This window comes from Nannospalax galili, unplaced genomic scaffold (genome assembly GCF_000622305.1).
Source record: "Nannospalax galili isolate Female #2095 unplaced genomic scaffold, S.galili_v1.0 scaffold132, whole genome shotgun sequence".
Classification (NCBI taxonomy): Eukaryota; Metazoa; Chordata; class Mammalia; order Rodentia; family Spalacidae; genus Nannospalax; species Nannospalax galili.
This window is the reverse complement of record NW_008332644.1, coordinates 3,443,778-3,468,714: the sequence shown is the minus strand read 5'-3', so window position 1 is coordinate 3,468,714 and position 24,937 is coordinate 3,443,778. Positions and strand designations below refer to the sequence as shown.

General features: G+C 40.0%; 1 protein-coding gene across 5 annotated transcripts in view; it reads right to left on the bottom strand.

The window, feature by feature from the left end:
* Kdm4c (lysine demethylase 4C) overlaps positions 1-24,937 on the bottom strand; it is a 304,347-nt gene that overhangs the window by 180,718 nt on the left and 98,692 nt on the right. For all 5 annotated transcript variants that reach the window (XM_008827556.3, XM_008827554.3, XM_008827555.3 and 2 more), the window contains 2 exons: positions 20,655-20,704; positions 5,530-5,633 (listed from right to left, as the gene is read on the bottom strand). In XM_008827556.3, the coding sequence (XP_008825778.1) occupies positions 5,530-5,633; positions 20,655-20,704 (154 nt within the window). The remainder of the gene's footprint in view (positions 1-5,529; positions 5,634-20,654; positions 20,705-24,937) is intronic.

The window sequence follows — 24,937 nt, the reverse complement described above, 5'->3', positions numbered from 1 at the left end:
GGGGAGAATGTTAGAGTAGCAGCCCCATAAAAAAATAAATAAATAAAAGTAGAGGAAAGAGTACAAGAAGTTATCAGAAAAAAAGTGATGGGGACATATGGGAGGAGTTGGAGGGGAGGGAATGGGCATGGATTTGATCAAAACACCCTATATGCACACATGAAATTCTAAATAAATTATTTTTAAAAAACAGGTAAAGCTAATTATATATGAGAAAGTTTTTTTTTTTTTTTGTAAAATTTAGCTGTAACTGTAGTAAAAGAAGAATTAGTGATGTGCCATTATGTGACTGGGGTAATGAAAATCAGTGTCTGCTTCAGGAGAAGCAAAAATGTGAGGAAAAGCAGGATTGGGAATTCTAAGGGGAAGTTGAAATCCTAAAACCTGTAGAGAAAGTTTTAATATTATGTTTTAGAGAACAGACAATTTTAATTTATGAGGCTAAATAAAAACATTAGAGACAATATATGTAAAATAGTTAAATAAACATTTAGTCATAAAAAAAATAAAATTAGAAAGGAAAATATGTTATCACAGCTGTTTCAATATGAAAGACGTTCTGGGTGGTGAGATGGTTTGGAGGGTAGAGGTACTTGCTGCCATGTCTGACAATACTTGGGTTCAATACCTGGGATCCACACAGTGAAGAAAAAACAGGCTCCAACAAGCTGTCCTATGATCGCCACATGTACACTGTGGCACATGTAAACCCCCACCCTACACAAACAAAATTTAACGCCAGCACAGGTAAATTTCTGTGAGTTCAAGTCCACCTAGGTCTACACAGTGAATTATAAGAAGCTGGGGCTATAGGGAGACCCTGTCTCCAAAAAAGAAAATAGAATGAAAAGCCATATATTCAGTGAATTAGTCAAATATATGTATGTGTGCTTATATTTTAAATGTAATTGAAATAACTTGTATAAATAAATCAGGAGCCCAAAAACAGACATTAAAAACTACATATTTTTTTTGTCTCATTCTTTAAAGACATCTTACTTTTTTAAAAAGCTTTTTTTTAATATTTTTATTTTATGTGTATGAGTATGTTGTCTGAAGTGTATGTAAGTGCACCCATGTCATGCAATGTTCAAAGAGATCAGAGGAGGGTATCAGATCCCCTGGAACTGGAATTATGGGTGGTTATTAGCCATCATGTGGGTGCTGGGACCTGAACCCAGGTCCTCTGCAAGAGCAGTCAGTGCTCTTAACTGCTGAGCCATCTCTCCAGTCCCTGATACCTGTTACCTTTTTTATCTACCAAAACAAAACAAAGTAAAATATACCAAAAGTTGTAAACAAAATAAGCAAAATAAAATTTTTGGTCTGATTTATTTTTGAAAAAATACCTATTTAATGTTATACTATAAATGTATTACTCCTTCAAATAAAGTAAAATAATCTTTGTTTTGCATTATCTAAATTTAACATGCTTCTTCCCTAGCACTCAAAGTATGGAGCAACTGGTCTCTAAATTCTTTAAATGACAGCAAAGTAAGATAAATATTCCTAGAATTTGTACAACAACAAATATTCCTAAGGTGTTTAGGAGACAAAAACTCCTTCATTCAGAGCCTCAAAATATATTGTGTTTTATTTATTTAGTCAACAGCTGATAAATATTTGAATTGCCAAGCATTTGATATACAGAATTTAAAAAATACTTGAGGTCTAATAAACCCCTGGTCCATGGCAGATGATAAGAAATTTCCATAAAATCTAATACAAGTATAGTTCTCAAAAATCAAAAACAAAACCATTCTGCAAAATGACAGCTATTAATGGAAAAGAATGTGATCTCATCCTACAGATCCATCACAGTAATAGATCCAACAGTGTCACCTGTGACAACCTATGCCATTCATGGTATTTTATTTATCCTTATCTATCCATCCAAATAGTCTATATATTCTTATTGGTCTGACTGGGAATCATTTTGAGAATACATTCATGAATACAAAATGAATTTCGCCATTTCAGACATAAATTGGGGGCTGGCGAGATTGCTCGGCAGTTAAGAGCACTGACTGCTCTTGCAGAGGACCTGGGTTCGATTCCCCGCACCCACATGGCAGCTATGAACCGTCCTTAACTCCTGTTCCAGGGGAATCCAAAGCCCTCTTCTGACCTCCGTGGCATTGCACGACATGGGTGCACTCACAAACTTGCAGGCAATACTCATACACATAAAAAAAAAATTAATTTAAAAAAAATAGACATAAATTATCTACAGTGATTTCCCAGCCCTGAATACCGACAATAGGTGGTTTTAAAAAATTCAAAGGAAAAATTTACACAGGAATAGTGTTCAGGGAAAGACTGTCAACCCTAGAATAGGTGTCATTTATTCTCCAGTTCTTTATAAACAAATGAGAAAATGGAATGAGAATTTATCAAAATATTCATGAAAAATGAAGTGAAAGAAAATCCCACCATTCTGCTCTCAAGTCAGGATACTCCTCACTGCCCTATTTAAGTCCAAGCGCTACTATGTTTAGTCAGGATACTCCTCACTGCCCAATTTAACTAAAATCCAAGTACTGCTGTGATTAGTCAGGATACTCCTCTACTGCCTAATTTAATTAAACCCAAGTACTGCTGTGTTTGAAGGTATAGAGCCAGAGTGAAGGACTCTCTTGCCATTTCAGTTCTAAAATGTTAAGGAATAAATGTATGTGTGTATATGTGAATTTGTACATTTAGGAACCCTGCTCTTTAAATGCAGGTAGACACACCGCAATTAAACTGTCATCTTACAGATGTCTGATGGTGCATGGTAAGGACTCTTCTGAAAACTCTGAAATGTTTCTAACACATACTTGTAACCTTAGTTTGAGGCAGATGCTCCACTGAATACTGTAAACATATCTTCCCTATCTACCTGCAAGACCTGCTCTAAGTATGTTCAAAAGATCTTGTGTTTTCACTAAGAAGGACCCAAAATCATGGGCTTTTCATCAATAGAAACAAATCAGTCTCATTTCACCAAAATAAAGCCAATTCAATTTGGTCAGATGATGCATCTATTAAGTAGAGGGACACAACCAAACAAGCCCATTGCAGCAAAGCTAAAACGATGACTGCAATCACCAAAGGCAAGTATATCGAAAGGATAAAAACTGTACTTGAGTGTTGGGCATGGTGGCACACACCTTTGATCCCAGCAGAGGCAAGTGGATCTCTGTGAGTTCAAGGCCAGCCTGGTCTACAAAGTGAGTTCCAAGCCAGCTAGGGCTACAGGGAGGAAAACTGTACTTGAAATGAGAAATGATGACTTGATGACTTAAAGAATTGATTTGAAAAAGAAAAATATATTACAATATAATTTAAACTACGCAAACCCCTTCCTTAGACTATCTCTTCTTATACTAGAATAAGTGTTAAGTGATAATTAGTATTATCCCCATTTTGGAGGTGAAAAAAAGAAAAGTTCAGAAAAATAATGTAATAGAAACCAAGAATGAACCTAGCAGCTATAATGTCACAGCCAGCATGGCCACTTACTGTCACAAGTTCCTTGACACCATCAGAGAATTAGCTCTTTGAGGAACAGAATCACCATGTGCCCTGCATCAAGGCAGAAAACAGAAATGGCCATAATTTCACATGAAGCGCAATTGCCAATTTGCTCTCTAAGTCACAGGCACCTTACCATCTCAAACGCTGGCATGTCTGTGGCGAAAAGGAATCACTTACACAGTATTTGTAGAAGTGCAAAAACTAGTGCAGCCACTACAGAAACCATGTGGGGGGTTCCCTCAGAAAGCCAGAAATCGATCTACCGTATGGATCCAGCTAGACCACTCCCAACAACAGAGACACCTGCCTAGTCCATCAACTGATGAATGTATAATACACACAGTGGAATATTATTCAGCTGTAGATAAACCTAAAATTTTCAACAAATTGACAGAGTTGGAAATCATCATTCTGAGATAAACCAAACACAGAAAGAAAATCACTATGTTCTCTCTCATATGTGGATGCTAGCTTTGAAATCTTTAGATATGGATGCTTAGATTTTTCATAGAAAGTAGGAAACCAATAATGAGTCATAGGTGAGGGATTTCAAGTAAAGGGGGAAAGAATACAGGTATTATAAAGGGGGAAGGGTAAGAGTGGAACAGAAAAAGTTAAATGGGGTGGAGGACGGGAGGGCAGGGTGGAAAAGGGAGCATGGGAAGGGATAACTAACACTAAAGTCTTTTGAAAAGGTCATATGGAAACCTACTACTGTAGAAACTTCCTAAATAAATGCATATACATGTATACATATATAAAAGGACTTTAAGTGAAGCAGCCCTACAGTGTGGGGCCAATGCCTTCCCCAACACCACAGGTTATCTAATAAAAAGCCCAGTGCAAAGTATCAGTTATCTCTTTGAGTTACTTACTGGTCAGGGAAGATTCACAGACACCCCTCCCCCAACATTACAGGCTACTGCTATTGCTCTTGATTAACCTCCAGAACTTGATGGTAAGACCTTGAAGATACCATATATTCCAGGAATAGGACATGGAGAAATCAAGCTGGTAACTGACCTGGAAACTTCATTCTTACTAGTCAGCTTTCATAGAGCTGGAAAGTTCTATGCATGGTGTCTGGGAGAAAAGTCATCAACAGTCTTACCAGCAGTGAACCTTGAGAGCTACCATACCCACTGTGCCAAAACCTAGGTTATTACAGCCCCACCCCACCCCAAGTTGTTATCTTTATGCTCATAGATTAGTGTGCACCTCTCAACACTCATCAGAAAAGTTTATTTTTGCCACGATGGTCATCAATACAGAGACCCACAACTGGGTCAACATGCAGAGAATAAGATACAGTGGAAATCCCAGCTCTGAGTCAGCAATACCACACCCACCCCAAGTTCGGGTATCATTGTGGAAGGAGCCAGAAGGACTCTAAAAGCTAAAGGCATGGACGTTTACAGCAAAACAATATCTGCCAGACGTGACAGCACTTTTGCATACATGAACTCAAAGTAGCTGTGACAGCATACCCAAGACCTGGACAAAAAACAAGCCAGCCAAAATTCCCAGCAAGACAGGGGACAGGCTCATAAAGTCCCAGTCTTAGCTAGGAGCTACTGGCACTTGATGCTTGTTGTGAAAGGGAGGGCCAATTTTCTTCAGGGATGGAAGTCCTGCTCCATGTAGATGGTCCTACAACCAGGCACATAAACAGAGTACTAAATGGACTCAGTTTAAAAAAAACAAAGAGCACATCAAGTTAGGAGAGGGAGTGGTGGTGGGGGGGGGTAGGAATTGGAGAGGAGTAAATTGGGGTTGCTTTTGATGAATACACATACGCATGATAAAATTCTCAAACTACACACACACACAAATACATATTGTAATAAAAATTTTAATTAGGATTTAGATAAACTTACTGATATGTCATAGAACATGGATCCTAAAAGTCCTATTTTTAAAATCAAATATACACTTTTCCATGTTTAATTCACCTTAAATACAAAACACATCAATGAAAAATCAAGTACTGAAAGCGTAGCATGGAGATACCTTGTCAAAGGGGATACCATACTTCTTCAGCACAGAGGGAGAAATCAGGGTCATCTTGTGGCGAAGAAATGCATCACATCCTTGGGAGCTGCTGGGGAAAAAACCTAAAGATAAACAATAAATACTATATCAATGAAGGTAGTACTTCAGTCCTGGTATGGTGGTGCAGGCCTTTAATCCCAGCACTCTCTGTGAGGTCCTGGCCAGTCTCAAAATATCAACAACAATAACAAAAAGATAGCAATTCAAATACTTTTCAATATACATTGAGTGCCACTGATTTTATGAAAGGGTAGTTTTATGTCAGAATAGGTCACCTCCACCACCAAAATCTACTAAGACTTGGTCCAAATCAGAATTCTTAAAACTTAAGGGATATAAATTAATGTCACCAAAGGTTAATCTTTACAAAAAAATTCAATGATTTTTTTAAATTTTTGATTTATGTTTATTTTATGTGTATGTGTGTTATGCCTGCATGTATGTAGATGCACCCATGTGATGCAATGCCCGTGGAGGACAAAAGAGGGCATCGAATTCCCTGGAACAGTTGGTTGTTAACTGCCATGGGGGTGCTGGGAATCAAATCCAGGTCCTCTGCTGCAAGAATAGCCAGTGCTCTTAACTGCTGAGCCATTTCTCCAGTCCCAAGAATTATTTTTACTAATATATATTTTAAAAAAAAATGACTAAATTTTAGGGGATAATTTCAACTTGAAACATCTGTGCTCAACTTGTCTATTGTCTGGTGACCAGACTAACCGCAGCAGTAGAGGACCATAAACATGCATTTACATGACAAATCCCTTATCTGAGACTCAGAATGAACTCTGCCCAAAGCTTATGGGCAGCAGACACCAAATTGCTCCCCATCTTCCTTTATTTCCTTTTGACCTATTTCAGACTAACCACTACTATCTATCAGTGCTCTATGGCAAATATGTCTGACAACAATTAATTGAATATTTCAGATTAGTAGACAGGATTTTTAATGTCACTAACATGATTAAAAGACGTATCTCTGCAATGATAGATATGCCAATCACCCCTTCTGGCCATTACACACTGAATACATTTTTGAAGACGTCATACTGGACCACATAAGCATATGCCATGACTACAAGTAATCAGAAATTAAAAAAAAATTAATAAATCACTGCCTAGCTAACATCTGCCAAATACTTGGGAACCTGCCTTACCAGCCTGTATGGGAGAAACATTTTTGAGTGGTTTTAAGTGAGGCAGCTAAACATGCAGGAATCCTTTCATTCAACTGTACGTTATGTATCAGGACATAGGTAATTTCCCCATCACTGCCTCCAATCCTGCCACTATGTCTCACATTCTGGCTTCTGGTGACAGAAGCCAGAAGACAATGGAAACAGGCAGGCTTGGTGTCCTGCGTGTCATTTCTCCCTTAGAGCAGACGACCTCACCAAAGGGAGCGGTAAACAAGGCACACTGAGGAGGGAGACAGGGAAGGAGGCAGCAAGAGAGCCCCGGGAAGGAGCCCCTGAGCACAGGGTGGGCAGCAGGAGTCATGAGACCACATGGCTGAAATGAGGGAATGATGCCTGTGCACAGGGTGGGCAGTAGAGGTATCATGTGACTACATAGTTGGAATGGAGGGAAGACTGTCCAGCTTGTCAGTCAACTTAGCCCTACGGCTCTCTACACACAAACTTAGAATACAAGCACTATGAGTAAAACCCTCCGGTACTCATTCAGGTATGTCCAGCCTTTCACAGTGCAATTAGATGCTGTAGCCCGAACATTACTCATTCCTCCGAAAAGAGTAAGCCAGCCAGGGTCAAGACAAGAAGCACCCTGGAAAGAGGGGTGGAGCTGCCCAAGAGACTGAGAGTTAGCATGAAAAAGCAACAGCAGCGCCCCCACCCCCCACCCCCGACCCGGGCATGGACATGCTACGCCCACACTAATGGATACTGCAAGCAGGGCTTGAAAGATGCGTGGGTTCTGAGAAGCCATTTCTTTGTAAGGCACTCTGCCCTAAATGTCATAAAACGATACAAAACCCAAACTAAAAATGTTTTAAGCTAGTCTGTGAGCCCTGGGGCTTCAGTGCCTGAGCCTCCCAAGAAGGGAAAAGAGAAGAAAATTTAGTGCAAAGATGCTGTCATCTACAAAGTTCATGCTCAAGTTCCAAATAAACAAATATAAATCTAAAAAAAATTATAACTGAGGCTGGAGAGATGGCTCAGCAGTTAAGAGCACTGGCTGATCTTGCAGAGGACCTGGGTTTACACCCCAACACTCACAATGCAGCCAGCAACTGTCTGTAACTCCAGTTCCAGGGAATCTGACACCCTCTCCGTGGGCACTACATGACACGGGTACACTTACACACATGCAGGCAAAATACTCATACACATAAAATAAAAATAATACATAAAATATTTTTTTAAATCTTATACCACTTAAGTTTAAGATTTTTGTGTTGAGTTGTAATCACAACTACCCTAAAGCACAGGTGTCCCATAAGCCTATAGTTCAGTTGGACACACCTACACCTACACCTACAAGTGATGTCCAGTCCTGAATCATCTTTACCTAGTAAAATAAAGCATTTCCCAGAATATTTTAAATAATCTGAATACTTACTTTGAAAATAAATAATAAGCATCTGTTAATGCTGCCATGGGAATGTGTGGCCAAGAAAAGGGAAAAAACGGAACAGCCAGGAAAAGGCCAAGGAGATATAAGGAACCACTTGAAAATACAAGAGTGTTCTGTGGCTAGAAAGACGGCTCAGCTATGAATGCATACTGTTCTCAGAGGAACAGTTCCCTGAGTTTGGTCCCAGCACTGGGCGGCTCACAACTACCTATAACTCCAGCTCCAAAGGACCTGACACCCTCTTCTGGCCTCAAAGGGCAAGTGAACTCATTTGTACACACCACATACTAACACATGAATACACATAATTAAATCTTTTAAATTTAAAAAAAATTTATTTTATGAGTATTTTGCCTGCATGTATATAAGAGCAATGTTCACAGAGGACAGAAGTGGGTGTCAGATCCCTGGAACTGTACTTACAGTTGTTAGCTACCATGTGGGTGCTGGGAACCAAATCCAGATCCTCAAGAGCAGCCAGTGAGCCATCTCTCCAACCTCCTAAAAATTAAGTCTTCTTCTACATTCTAAGCAAGCATGTGTTAAAAGAGAGAGTTAGTTTCTGGAGATGTTAAAAATATGACCATTTTCTGTAAGACCAATATAAATACAGACATAGCTTTGCCTTGGGTGGTCATTTCATTCAATGTTCTTAAGTATAGTTAATATCTATTACATGTAAACACAAAATAAAATAGTGAATAGAGAGGAAATGCAACAATATACAATACACATTGAAATAATGTTCGTTGAAATGAACCAATACTATTCATGTCCACAAAATAAGATGCCCTAAGTCTTACCCTACCCTGAGTGATCTCCAAGTTAAAAACACATGCAAACATTATAAGAACCCAATTCAAGTGGGTCTATCAAGCTTTTCAAATCTGTAACTTTGTGCAGCACTAAATGAATTAAGTTTTAAATTAAAATCATTGAAGAAAGAAGAGTCTATTAATTTGCTTCTGAAATAAATGTGCAATCAGGACATGAACAGTGGGGTGACAGGTCATAAGTTAATTTAAATTGGAAAACCACTGAAGAAAGGTAGTGTGCAGTGTATTAAGAACGTTACAGTGGTTGAGAAATTATATTTATAGCATGCTATCAGAATTCTATTTCACAACATCTTGGAAAACAACTTATAACCAGCACAAATTATGTACAAGGCATGTGTCTTAAAATGAATTTTACCTCAAAATACCGACAAGGCTAAATAGCCTCACTTCACAGGTTATAAAAAAAATTTTTAGCTAACACAAAAGCAAGATGATATAACTAGAATACTGCTCAAAACAAAAACAACTGGACCTCCACGGGCATTGCACAACACAGGTACATATTACATAATGCAGGGAATACACTCATACACATAAAATTAACAAAATAAAAAAACAATAATATTAAAGAATGAAGTCTGTCTTTAACAAACAATGTTAACATCTTTCAAAAATCAATGATAAAATAACCTTGGAATCACTTAAACATAAAGCAAAAATTTCAGATCTCACAGAAGAGATACTCTAAGAATATTAAGTCAAGCCAAGCATGGTGGCACACGCCTTTAATCCCAGCAGAAGCAGGCAGATCTCTGTGAGTTCCAGGCCAGCTGGAGCCATAGGGAGATCCTGTCTCAAAAAGACCAGAAAGAAAAAGAATATTACATCAGACAGAGACAATTCAAAATGAGTCAAAACATTTGTAAATAAGTTCCTTGAATATGCCTTTCTGAGTCCATTTTATGTATTCACTATCCTTGAGTATTTGGTAATAACTCATTTAGAAGAAATCTCCTCTGGAAGTCACCATTCCTTAATGTTACTATTGGGACATTTAACAGCATTTAATTATTTAACAAATCACCTGTCAATGAGACCATCCACTTTTTCACAATCCTCAAGACTAACAAGCTCCAAAAAAGGTCCAAAGTAGTGTTACAATCCCATGGCCACCACACCCTTGGACACCAGCACACACATTACAGGTAGAATGTTCAGGATAGCCCTGCCTCATCTTCCTGCAACACTGTCTTTTGTCCTGTTATGTCAATTTATTTGTTCTCATTTAGAAGCTTAAATAATACTTTCATTAGTGCAAAAAATGGCAGAATTATCACTCCTATTTAGATACAGGTATTCAGCAAAAGTACTTGAGAAGCAGTTCTGTGCTGGGTTTTTGTCTGCCTAAGTTCACATGGGTCTCATGCATGCTGACACCATTGCTGTAGGTTTGTATGAGAAGGGTCCCAGGCGCCTGTGGGACCATTTCCATATAGTCACGTACCTCCTCCCTGACTCTTACAATCTTTCTGCCCCCTCTTCTGCAATGGTCCCTGAGTCCTGGGTGGGTGGACCTCAATACAGGAGTCCTGTCCAAGGACACACACTCTGCAGACTCCTATTCTCTATATTTTGACACTTGTGGCCTTTTGTGTTCCTGGCCCTCTGTTACATGAGGGAGCTTCATTGATGAGAGTTGAAAGACGCATTAGTGTTCTCCTCATCCCTTGTTCTATATTCTGTCTTAGGTGTAGAGGTTGCAAGGTTGCATCCTAGATATGCCACTTAGGCTTGGGCAATTTAGAGAGAATCTCTGTGTGTGACCAATGATATAACTCTGTAATAACCTCTGCCTGTTGAAAAAGAAGCTACTTTGATAGGTGGTGACTGGGATACTTGTCTGTAAATTTAAGGATCCATATTTTGCACATGATAAATTAATTTGTCTAGGGATATGAGAGCCTTGGGGTTTTCTCTAAGATCTATGACCTCTCCAGCTATTTGTTTTTGAAGTCAATCCCCTTTTACAGTGTTTAGCAAACTTACTTGAGCACAAATTTTTCTTTCACATTATTTTGTCAATGTCAACACACACATACCTTCACTCACTCAAAAAGATAGAGAGCACAGAGTTAAGCTTCACAAGAACAGGTTTTAGTCACAACTCAGTTCTGTGACTTTGACTGGTCACATATCTGTTTTAATTTTCCAATCTGGGCAATCAAAATGCTACTATTCTTTAATTTTTCTTGTTTTATTTGTTGGTTTGTGTATGTGGGGGGGGAATGTGAGTGTATCGCCTGCATGTATGTGAGTGCACCTGTGTCGTGCAATGCCGTGGAGGTCAGAAGAGGGCTTCAGATTCCCCGGAACTGGATAAGGATAGTTTGTAGCTGCCATGTGGTGCTGGGAATTGAACCCGGGTCCTCTGTAAGAGCAGTCAGTGCTCTTAACCACTGGCCCATCTCTCCAGCCCCTTGTTTTTTTATTTTTATGAGACAAAGTCCAGCTACATAGCCTAAGGAGGGCCAGGATTTGTGATCTTCATTCCCCAGTCACCTAGGTGGCTGAACTTAGAGGCATGTGCCACTACAGCTGGTCTCCCTACTGGATTCTTATAGGAATCCCCTGACAAGTTCCACACAAAACTAAGCCTCTGTCAAAAGATGGAAAATAAGGGGCTGGAAAGATGACTCAGTAGTTAGAAGCACTGGCTGCTCTTGCAGAGGACCTAGGTTCAGTTCCCAGCACCTACAGAAGGCTAACAACCATCCATAACTCCAGTTCTAAGGAGACCTGACACCCTCTTCTGATGTCTGCAGGCATTGCACAACATGGGTACACTTATATACATGCAAAACATTCACACACATAAAATAATTTTTTTTCTTTTTTTTTTGGTCTTTTTGAGACAGGGTCTCCCTGTAGCTCCAGCTGTCCTGGAACTCACTATGTAGACTAGGCTGGCCTTGAACTCACAGAGGTCCACCTGCCTCTGGCTCCCGAGTGCTGGGATTAAAGACCTTCACCACCATGCCTGGCTAAAATAATTTTTTTAAAAAGGGTCACAATCAGCCGGGTGTAGTGGCACACGCCTTTAATCCCAGCACTTGTAAGGTAGAGGCAGGCGGACAGATCTCTGTAAGTTTGAGTCCAGCCTGGTCTCCATAGTAGAATCCAGGCTACATGGTGAGTCTGAGGCCAGATGGGATACTTTAGACCTTGCCCCCACCCCACCCCCCAAAAAGGATGAAAAATAAAAAACCCAGTACCAGACATAGGATAATTCCCTAGAGTTATTGGTCAGGAAGGGTCCTGGAGATGCCCCAAACAATGTGTTTTATTGCCATTTCTCTTTGCTGCCCACCAGAACCAGAGGGTAAGAGACCATTTCTAAGGATACCACAGACACACATTGGTCACAGGTCTTAGAAAAGTCAAGCTGGCACTGACCTGAAAACATCTTCCCTACTGGCTATCTTTTATACTGCTGGAAGGTGCTATGCAGACTTCTGGGGTAGAAAGCTCACCAATAGTCTTATCCAGCTGTAAAACCCTGCAAGCCACAATGCCTGGCATGGTAAGATATGCCTATCGGTACAAGAGCAGCACAAATGTTATGGGAGTCGCCAACCAATTTCTGATTGGCTCTAAGGCCAATCCACAGAAGGAAACTCATGCCTGATACTGTACATCTGGCCAAGAGCCCATGGCTGTGTAGCTCATGTGCCCCAAGGACGAACCTCCTACTATTTTTGCAAAATGGTATAGTATCAAACTACTTCTAAATATCTATCTCCATACCCATAGATCAGTATAACTCCCAGTTCCCATGAGAGAAGCATCTTTATACAATGGATGGTGGCTGAGGCAGAGACTGGTCAAAGTGAAGAGAATCATCATCTGTGGACGATGTGGTAACATAAGTGGGACAACGAGATCACACAATCTCCACTCAGGCCTCAGGGAGTGAGGAAGATGGGGGTATGGGGGGAGGGGGATTAAGACAGAGGATAGGGAGAACTGGGGTGAAACGATGTCTTCAGGGCATGAGAAAACTGCTGCAGTTATGAACTCACAGCTGCTATGGTTGCCTGCACTAGACCTACACATGATCCAAGAAGCCAACATTCTAACACAGAGGAGGAAGTGGCTCAGGAGCCCCCATCTCTAGCAGAGGAGCTACCAACAGTTGATGGCTGCTAGAGAAAGGAAAGTCCATTTTCTTCAGGGGTGTGATCTTTAGTCCCGAGGAGACTGATCATGCTGCTGTAGACAGCCTCACACCCATGTGGATACAGCCAGCACTAACTGGACTCAGTTATAAACAAGAGGATATAAAGTTGGGTGAGGTATTAAGATGGTGGGGGGAATTCCAGAAGGAGTTGAAGTGGGGAGCGAATACAGTCAAAAATAGATTGTATGTTGTATGAAATTTTCAAAAATTAATGTAAAATACTGTCTTTAAAAATATGGAAACAGTCCAAATATTCACTAACTGAAGGATAAATAAAGCGTGGTATGCCTCTAGGAGTATCGCTTAGCCATGAAACCAGGAGTGAAGCACTAACACGGGCCACAGCATCAAAAACTGCAAGGAAAAGAATCCAGACATTCAAGCCACGTTGCTACACTCAATGCACGGGACTACCCAACACATCTACAGAGTACGATCTGTTCCTGGTTCCCGGGGTAAGTGGTACAGGAATGACAGCTTAGGGCATCCTAGTTTGGTTTCTGTTGCTGTGATAAATCACTGACCAAAAACAACTTGGAGAGGAGAGGGTTTATTTGGCTTACAAGTTACAGTCCATCATTGAGAGAAGTCAGAGAAGGCAGTCAATGCCAGAACCTAAGCAGAGACCATGGGGCACTGCACACTGGCTTGCTCAGCTATTTTTCTTATACAGCCAGAACCACTCGCTTAGGGATGGCACACAGTGGGCTGGGCCCTCCTACATCAATCTGCAATCAAAAAATTGCCCCACAGACATCCACAGGCCAATCTACTGAAGGGCAGGTCCTCAACTGATCCTCAATTGGTTCTCCCTCTTTCCTGGTGTGTCAAGTTGACAACTAGGGTTAACTTTCACAGTATGTACAGAGTTACCCTTTGAAAATCTATTGGGGTGATAAAATGTCTTACAACTAGATAGTTCCAAACACATGTCATTATAAAACAAGAAGTCATAGGGATATAAATCAGATCAAAGTTACCAACCACTGTAGTAGGAACTAAATTAAAATGGAAAAATGAGGGCTGGAGAGACGGCTCCATGTTTAAGATTGCATACTGCTCTTGTAGAAGACCTGGGTTCAGTTCCCAGCACCCATACAGCGGCTCCCAACTGTTTGCAACTACACTTCTAGGGCATTGGTCCTGGTGCTGGTTTCTCCACTGAAAGTGTTTGTCAAAAATCACTACAATGAATGAAAAGGGGATCATGAACTAACCCCCATACATTTGACATTCAGCCCTTTTAGAACTGAATTAGATGTAAAAGATATATTGTTTCAGATGAAAAGTTTTCCACATCTGTCTACTGATTTATGTTTTATAATATATTCAATAGTACTAAGAAATTCTCTTTTTTGGGGGGTCTTTTTGAGACACAGTCTCACCGTAGGCCCAGCTGACCTGGAACTCACTTATGTAGACCAGATTGGCCTTGAACTCACAGACATCCGCCTCTGCCTCCCAAGTGCTGGGACTACAAGCATGTGTTACCACGCCCCTAAGAAATTCTATTTAAATCCAATCTCCTATGATTCAAACACAAAGCTCTAAACCACCAAGCTTTTAAGTGATGGTGAAAGTTTACAAATCAAAGGATGACACTATATTATTCGGGTAAATACTATTTTGAAGAATTTTGAAATTTACATTAGCCACTTGGGAAAACAGTGAAGAGAAAGGGAAAGAGAGGAGTCAGGAGAAAGGAACAGGTGTAGAACTTTTTCTATACTAATGAACAGTTTTTATTAAGATAATTTCTTTTGAATACAATTGAAATTTGCCTCAGTATGCTTTTATGATACGCTTTAACAATTTTTTGCATATTTACATTACTGATATGAGGCAAACAAAAATGTAGTTAAATGTAATGAACAGACAACAGAGAGAAGACAGTCTCTTCAGTGAATGGTACTGGAAATACTGGATATCCATACACAAAGAGTGAAATTAGATCCCTACCTCTTATCCAAAATCAACTAAAAAATGAACCAAATACTTAAATTCAAGACATGAACTTATGAAACTACTTGAGGAAAATACAGAGAAAATGCCATGCGACAATGAAATCAGCAAAGGTGTTTTTAAAAGTAAGATCTCAGAAGAACAAGAAAGAAAAGCAAACAAGTGGAATTAAATCAAACTAAAAAGCTTCCACACAGCAAAGGGAATAATCAACAGCGTAAACAGACACCTACAAAATGGAAGAACCCACCTGCCAAATATTCATCTGATTAATATCTAGAAAAAGGAAAAAACACAGACAAACACTGGGCACCTGAGACGAGTACACGTTTCTCAAAATAGACATAAACATTAAAATGGAACTACTATATGATTCAGAAATCCAGTCTTAGGAACATATCCAAAGGAAAGGAAGTGAGCCTCTTAAGAAGACAATCCACACTCCTGGGTTCAGTGGCACTGTTCCTAGTTGCTAAAAAATGGAATCAACTTAAATGTCTGTTAACTGGTGAATGGATAAGGAAACTGTGCTGTACCTAAAGCGAAATATTCAGTCATGAAAAAAGAATTTTAACAGATCAAATTCTGACACTGTAGCCCATAAAAGTGTAAAAATAATGTATCAAAAATGGAAAAATGAGGGCTGGAAAGATGGCTCAGTGTTTAAGATTGCGTACTGCTCTTGCAGAAGACATAGGGTGGGTCCCCAGTGCCCATATGGCAGCTCACAACTGTTTGTGACTCCACTTCTAGGGAATCTAATGCCCTCCTGCATGCATGTGCCACACATGCATAACTCACATAGGCTCTCACACACATAAATTCTAAGAATAACAAAATAAATCTTTCTAAACATTTTATACTTATTTTTATTTTATATGTATGAGTGTATTGTCTTAATGTGTGTAAGTGCACCCATGTTGTCATTGCCTGCAGAGGAGGCATGAGTTAGGCAGGACAGTAGAGGATCTATCACTGGACTTCATATTTTTCACCACCCAGCTTAGAGTCCTTTCATAATTAGAATGACGTGCTGTCCACAACTGCCCTTCTGCTCTCTTGACAATACCAGTGGGGACAGACCCTCCCAGGATTCCTTTTGTTTTTTGTTTTTTGTTTTGTTTTCTTTTCTTTTCATCTTTTTGAGACAGGGTCTCCCTGTAGCCCCAGCTGTCCTAGAACTCGCTATGTAGACCACGGTGGCCTTGAACTCACAGAGATCCACCTGCCTCTGCTGGGATTAAAGGCATGCACCACCACGCCTGACCTAACTCCTAGGATTCTTAATGATGGCATCTATGAAAACCTCACCTATTGCAAATTTTGAACATGGTTTCAGGAAATAGAGAATGCCTGGCTGCATCCCACCCACAAACTCCTTAGTGTGGCAACCACTTTTACAATATGGACATACTCGAGACAAATGACTTTCACCTAACCTTGCCACCAAAAAGCAAATCTTAGCTTAGCTTATTCATAATGTAGACAAACTCACTGTGCCCTGAGCTCCTATCATAACCTAAATATATTATTTCCTCAGGACCTTTCCTTGCTCAGGATCTGGAATAACATGTGTGTGTCTGTGTGTATGTGGTGAACCTCTAAAAGTACTTATCTGTACTTTTTACAGGATCCTTTTACAGGCTGGCCACTTGTACCCACCTGACACTTCTGTGAGTGCTGAGGATCTGATCTTCAATCCTCACACTTGTGTGGCCAGCACTTTACCTGTCCCCAGCCCTCACTTTCTAACTTATACATATATCTCCCTTGCCCCAACATTATAGGGACATCAGTATAACAAGATGCTAAGTAAAGTATTGCAAGTTTTATACTTGTTATGTTAGCCTGTAATCCCATTGCATTCTTTCTAGTGTTTGGTTTGAGACAATTAAATGCTAAATATCAAAGAGAATAGAGTTATAAAGTACAATCAGAGCTGACAGTTTGATTTTCAGTTTTTAAAATTTCTACATCTCATTCATTTTTGAAAAAGGACAATGTCTTTGCTATCACATTAAGCAAAATACAGATTAATGTAAATTGAGACTAACACACTTTTTAAAAATGAAAATTCATATTCCATTTGTCTCTTATGAATAAAATACTTTTGGTTAAGGGGGTATGCTATGGCTCAGTGGTTAAGAGCACTGGGTGCTCTTGCAGAGGACCCCAGTTTCATCTCGAGCATCCACCTGGCGGCAAGTAGTCATTAGTAACTCCAATTCCAGTGGATCCAATGCCTTCTTCTGACCTCTGTTGGCATTGCCTGACAGGGGCTCACCTACCTATGTATGCAGGCAATACACTCATTTGTGTCAAATACAAATTTCAAAAAAACTTTAAAATGCTGAGACTGACTTGCTATTGTGAAAATTTTAGTTGCTGAAAAATGATATCTGATTCAGGATGATGTAGATTCCATTTGGGAGTGTGGGTGGATCTCAGGGAGTGGGTCTGCCTACCTGTGACAGTGCTGTAGCATGTCATCTTATTCTTTAAAAAAGTGGTTTCTTTTTAATTAAGACCACTTGTATTGCTTATTTATTATTTATTTATTTATTTAAGTTTAGTACTATGTTACTTAAGCTAGCCTCCATCCCCTAAGTTCAGGCAACCATTTTATCTCAACCCCCTAAGTAGTTGGTGGATTGAGTGGGAAGTATGTGTGTGTATGTGGATTTTAGACCTGCTAGCAGTCTTTTGTTGAAGCCCATGGTGTACAGTCTTAGCCTCTTTTGTTGGCCTTGTGCTCAGTGTGGACACACTCTTCTGGAAACTTGTTCTTCAGAATGCTCTTGAACTGTGCTTTCAAACAAGGGCCTGCTTTTTGTCTTAGTGAAATAGTATACCCAACATGAAATAGGGAAGTAAAAGTTGGATACTTATATTAACAGAGATTTTTGCACTTTCTGATCCCTAGACTAACACACACAATCATTAATAGATGTTACCAATTTCATTGTTTTCAGTGAGTTGGTTAGCTAGAATAACCAAATCAGAGAACTCTGGGACCAAATGAAAGACCCTACCTCAATATATAAGGTAGAAAGGGACTGAGGAAGACACTCGGTCTCAATGTCTTGCCTCTACATGCACAAGCACCCATGGGTGCAAACACAGACATCACACAAACACATAGCTGCAATAAAAAATAAACAATCAGCTGAAATGCAACACCAAACTCCTGACTTCATTAGAGGCAAGCCTGATAGCTTTCAGATAAAATATTCATAAGCACCATGGTTAGTAAAAATCATTAGAAAGCAAAATGAAGGCATCTGTGCATAAAAGGCAAGTGTTGTAACTATGGTCTATGGCGCCAAGAATATAATGGAAAGTATCTTGGCCTGCTTTTGTTTCATGTAGGGAGTGCCACCTTCACCTAGGGATTCTAGAATGTGCCATTACATTAACTATATCATTTTATCATTGTAATTATTTAGCAGAATTTGATTAATTTGGCTGCCATCTGTCAGTAGACACAAATCCTCCACTGCCCTGTAGGGGTTTGTTTTGTTTTGTTTTCCCCGGCCTTTTTGAGACACGGTCTCCCTATAACTCCAGCTGGAATTCACTGTGTAGACCAGGCTGGCCTTGAACTCACAGAGATCCACCTGCCTCTGCCTCACAAGTGCCACCACACCTGGCTAGGGTATTTTTTTGACTTGCTTCCTTTCTCAAAATGATGCTATAAAACACTTTTAAAGTTCTTGTTCATTCATCAAGTTTAATAACCTTACTGATTAAAAAACTGTTTCCTATTTCCCTGGGATATCTTCAGATAGTGTCTTAGTCTGTTTCTCCATTGCTGTGACAAAATACTCTGACCAATACCAACTTGGGGAGGAAATGGTTTATTCAGCTTACATCTCCCAGGTCGCAGTTCATCAGGGAGCCCAAGGTAGGAACACAGGGAAGGAACCTGGAAGCAGGAGCTGGAACACAGGCCATGAAGGAACACTGCTTACTGGCTTGCTCCCCTGGCCTTGCTCAGCCTGCTTTCTTATACAACACAGGCCCACCTGCCCAGGGATGGCACCACCCACAGGGGGCTGGGCCCTCCCACATCACTCAACAATCAAGAAGATGCCCCTCAGACATGGCCACAGGCCAGTCCAACAGAGGTAATTCCCCAACTGAGGCTCCCTCAACCCAGGTGTGTCAAGTTGACACTAAAGCTATCCAGCACAGATAGTTTACATAACAAAATTCAGCGTGGTCACTGTGAAGTTGACCATGGTTCTTTTTTTAAAAAAGTTTTTTGGGGTGAGCATAACAGAAATGTTGAAATAGTTAATAAAGATAAGAGGTTTGTTCAGCACACAGTTTTAGCACACACTTGCCTATGATAATCATCTTATAAAATTCTTCTCTTGGGGGCTGGAGAGATGGTGCAGCAGTTAAGAGCATTGGTTGCTCTTGCAGAGGACCCAGGTTCAATTCCCAGCACCCACATGGCAGCTAACAACCATTCACAACTTCAGTCCCAGGGGAACACAACGCCCTCTTCTGACCTCCATAGGCATTGCATAACACAGGCGCACTTACATATACGCAGGCAATACATTCATACACATAAAAATAAGTAAAATAATGACTAATATATTTTTTAAAAATTCTGCTCTAATCTGTTACCTAGAACAGAACTCAGTCACCTTAATATTCATAAATAGTCCCTAACAAAGTTCAAGCTCACAATTAAGCCATTTAATTACTATAATGTATTGCTTTAAAAAAAATGGGAGGGGTGACTCAGCAGTTAAGAGCACTGACTGCTTTTGCAGAGGACTAGGGTTTGGTTTCCAGCACCTACACCGCAACCACCTGTAACACCAGTTCCAGGGGCTCTAGCATTCTCTCCTGGCCTCTAAGGGTACTGCACACATGTGATGCACTATATACACACAGGTAAAACACGCACATACATAAAAAAATAAAAATTTTGAAGAAGGCTTGAAGATGCCATTAATAATTTCTGGTCAGAACTGCTGAGCCAAAGAATGGAGTTTCTCAACATCCTCTTTTCATTTTTAAAAGAAAGTACCTAATGTGGAGGGAAGATTTCTTTCCTAATGTTAATAGAAGGTAAAACTAGCAAACCACTGCAACGTAGGGCTCTGCTCAGTCAGGAGTGAACCCTGGGTAAAGGTAGTGCTTGTTTCCAGTTGTCACTCTAACTCAACTCAACTTTCTATTACAAAGCGATCACTACCAGCAAGAAAATGTTAAATACATTATTTAAGAAAAACAAAGCAAAGCAACTGGAATTAGCCACAATAGATTAGGCACAACTATCTGAGGAAATGCTAAGCAGTCAGCTGAAATCATTGTGAAGACTATGAAGAAGAAAAATCACACATTAATGGGGAATCATTAATCTTAATCAGGGCAACATCTAAAAGCCAAGAGTTTGAAAAGGCCATAAGGAAAGCAACGGCATTCTGTACCACAGAAGAACCTCAGGCACACAGAACTTATCAAGGTAAGAAATTGAAAGCAAGGTTTACCTTGGGCTAGTCTTTCAAGTCGTTTTCCGTGCTCCGGGGGAATAGCATACCTAAAACGTTAAGCATAGATAAAAATTTTATGTTTATGATTTTTCAGCTACTATCCTAACCATATTTATTTCTCATTTACAAATATTCTCAATTGCAAAAACTCAACACTAAACTTCAATTAAACTATCCCTTAAATTCCCAATGAAAGAAAAACAAAACTAAATCACTTGCTTAAGTGTCTCAGATCATCATTTCAACTGTAATTTAAAGCTCAGGGAACAAAAGTCCCTTATCCTAGCCTAGAGAGTGTTCCAGCAATCAAGAGTTCCTGCACACTATGGATACTCCTGACCATAGTTTTTCTTTATAATTTTGGAAACTGGTGAGTTTTGCTCTTGTTTCTAAGAAAATAGTGATTTTATTGTCCATTTTTTATTTCTATTGCACTTATTTGCTATTTATTTATTGTGTGTGCCTTGGCTTGTGTGTTGAGGTCAGAGGGCAGCTTTCAGGAGTCAGTTTTTTCCTTACATCCTGTGGGTTTCTGGGGATGGAACGCAAGCTGTTAGGCTTAATGGGCACCGCCTTTCTTTACCCTCTGAGCCACCTGACAGACCTGGTTGCTGTCTTTTTTTTTTTTTTTTTCTGAGACAGGGTCTCCCTGTAGCCCCGGCTGGCCTGAACTCACAGATATCTGCCTGCCTCTGCCTGAGTGCTGGGATTAAAGGCGTACACCACCACACCCAGATCAGCTGCTGTCTTTTTAACTTTTAAAATATTTTTATTTATTAAAAGGATAGGATATAAAATTTCCACACAAGACAGCATCAAAAATGTAGCTTTTATTTATTTCTTGATGATGTAATTGTTTAAATCTGATTACAAATTTTCATCCTGATGAACAGAAATGTTCATCTACATTTCCTGGTGTTATCAAAGGTGAAGTATCTGAAATTATTTATTGCAGTTAGTAACAACTTTTAAACAATAATTTCATGATAACTTGTGCAAACCTAAATTTTTTTAATATTTTGTTTATTTTTATTTTATGTGTATGAGTGCATTGCCTGAATATAAGTGCATTTGTGTCATGCAGTGCTCACAGGAGTCAGGCTAGGGCATCAGATTCCCCTACTAATGTAACTGTCTAATCATACTTAACATGGATGGCATTTAGTTTATTTAATACCCTTGATAACATATGCAAAAGTTGGCAATCACCTTTTCTTAACAGTCACATACATGCACACATGCCCAGACACACGTACAAAGGGTATAATATCTCCCTGCAAAGGGCTGAATGTGAAGAGATTTATACACCCAGACTCCTCTAAACTACTCTCATGGTTACAATCTCTCGATCTGATATTTAACCATCAGTTCACAAAAAACACAAGTGTCCAGGCAGTGAAGGGAAAGGTTAAACAGCTCTACTCCAGCTCGGTTCTTCCATTTGCTTCCAGGATTTGAATCAGGGTGATTAGATACACATCTCCCTCATTACGTAGGTGATCCTTATTAGCCTAATGTTCTAAGTCCTTTTCTGTAAATGTACTATCATGACCAAATTATCTTTTAATTGGGTCTATTTCTCTTTAGATTTAGGATAATATCTTGGACTATTTCTGCAATCTCAAAACCATCCAGTTGATTTTACAATTATAAATGAATACAAGTAAAATCTTTATGAGTAACCAACCGTTGATACAGCACAATACCTCTAAAATCATTAAAGTATGAAAATTTCCTTCCAATCATTGCCCACAAACAGAGAAACATAAAATATTTCCCTAGCAGAGCTAAATCTTCACATTGAGAGCAACTCTCTGAGCCAGGCGTGGTAGCATACACCTTTGGTCCCAGCACTTAGGAAACAGAGGCAGGCAGATCTCTCTGAGTTCAAGGCCAGCTGGGGCTACAAGGAGACCCTGTCTCACAAAGACAAAAAGGCGGGGGGGGGCAACTCTCTGGGTAACATTCGGTAAAGAACAAGGTAAAAATGACATCTGGATAACATTCAGTAAAGAACAAGGTAAAAATGACATCCAGGAGAAGACATTCGCACCACCGAGGTACTTTCAAGGTCAAAAGACCCACAGCCCATCTAAGTACATCTTTCAGTGGTTCACTCAAAACCACATCAAGCCAGTAGCTGTGATACAAACACTATTTGAGCTGAATGATGTTAGGCTGACTCTATTTGAACTGAATGATACTAGGCTGACTCTCAGCAGAGGTACTATCCTAACCTTGGGCACACAAAGCTCAAAGCCACCTCTCCAACAATCTGGGCTGCAACAAAAACAAACATCCCTGAGAGATGTCAATTAAACATCAGTCCTGAAAACTCAGGCTGGACACCTAGAACTGTGGCATGGAACAAGGTTTCTGAGCCAAGTACCTGCGAGGACACTAGATAAAGGGCCCCGAGAAAAGACACCAACGTGGGCTCAACCTCACTGCCCTGCTGCCCGTGAGATGAAATGAAAACCTCCAACAGTCACATCTGCAGTCAGGCAAAGTAAAGAAAAACTGATCATCATAAAGACATAAGTTTCAATCTGGGATTCTATACCCCTTAAGCGTAAGTTGATAACTTGAGCAATCAGGAAACAATGCTTTTGTCTAAAATCATCATTAAAAAATCCAGATAGATTTCATAATTCCTAATTTATTATTTTGTGTGGTACTACATAATACTTTTTTCATAAAAAATGTTTTATGAATTATTAGTTGATATCAACTATTGACAAAGAAAACCATTCCTTCCTAATATCAACTTCTTTAAAATACTCAACAGATAAAAGATTAATTAAAAAAAGGATTTTTTTCAGGGTGGGGTGGATAATGTCTTTGATCCCAGGGGGGCAGGGGCAAGGGCAGGGGCAGGGGCAGCAGGATCTCTATGAGATCGAAGCCAGACTGGTCTACATAGTAAGTGCTAGACCAAGTGGAGTTACAGGGAGACCCTGTCCCAAAAAAGGGGATTTCTCATTATGAGATGAAATAGTATGAGATGAACCAGGGGACTAATTAGTCCCCTTATTGTCCCCTAACCCTAGACCACTGACTGGCAACAGCATTCCTGGAAAGAGTCGTCAGCAGCAGCACCTGCCTCATCTGGTCAGAGTTCCAAGTACTTCCCTGTAGTGAATCGTATTCCTAAGAAAAATCAAATTAAATGGGGGTCACTAAAAACAAATGACTTATCCCTACTCAAGTACTACTTGAACAGTAAGATTATACAAATATAAACAGATGGGGTTATAAAGTAACCTACAAAACTATTTACAAGCCTCAAGTTTGGTCATGAAGAAAGTCCCTTTCCTATAAGCTAAAATCAAAGAACAACTTTCATAAAAATCAGTATTAAATAAAGTAGATCTTTACAAATTGCTATCTAAAACAGCAAGATGAAAAAGCCTCAGAAGGATGAGAAGAGAGAGAGAGAGAGAGAGAGAGAGAGAGAGAGAGAGAGAGACTAGACAACATGACTTATCTATCATATCTTCCTGGTAATTTGCAAATATTAAAGCACTAATGGTTACTGTCTTAGTTTATTTCTTCATTGCTGTGACAAAATACTCTGACCAATACCAACTTGGGGAGGAAAGGGTTTATTCAGCTCACAACTCCCAGGCTGCAGTTCATCAAAGAGTCCAAGGTAGGAACAGGAACTCAGGGCAGGAACCTGGAAGCAGGAGCTGGCGCACAGGCCATGGAGGATCGCTGCTTACAGGTCTGCCCCCCTGGCCCCTACTCAGCTTGCTCTCTTATCCAATACAGGCCCACCTGCCCAGGGATGGCACTACCCACTGTAGGCTGGGTCCTCCCACATCACTCAACAGTCAAGAAGATGCCCCTCAGACATGGCCACAGGCTAGTCCAATAGAGGCAATCCCCAAATTGAGGCTCCCTGAACCCAGGTGTGTCAAGTTGACACTAAAGCTATCCAGCACGGTTACCTTCCATAAAATACACTTAAATTTGCATCAAATTTTGTCATTTTTTTCCTTGAGTTACTGATTCAAAATCAAACAATTCAGTTTCATTACCAGGGCAGGTTCTAGAGGTAACATGGTAATAGATTTTATGTGAAAGTATAGCGACCAGTACCACTCTCCCAAAGGAGAGTCTGTACACCTCTTACAATGTTTACAGGAGTATAAAGATGCTTAGTTAAAATGGTGGCGCAGGCCTTTAGTCCCAGCACTGGGGAGGCAGAGGCAGGCAGATCTCTATGAGTTCAAGGCCAGCCTGGTCTACATAGTGAGTTCCAGGCCAGCTGGGGC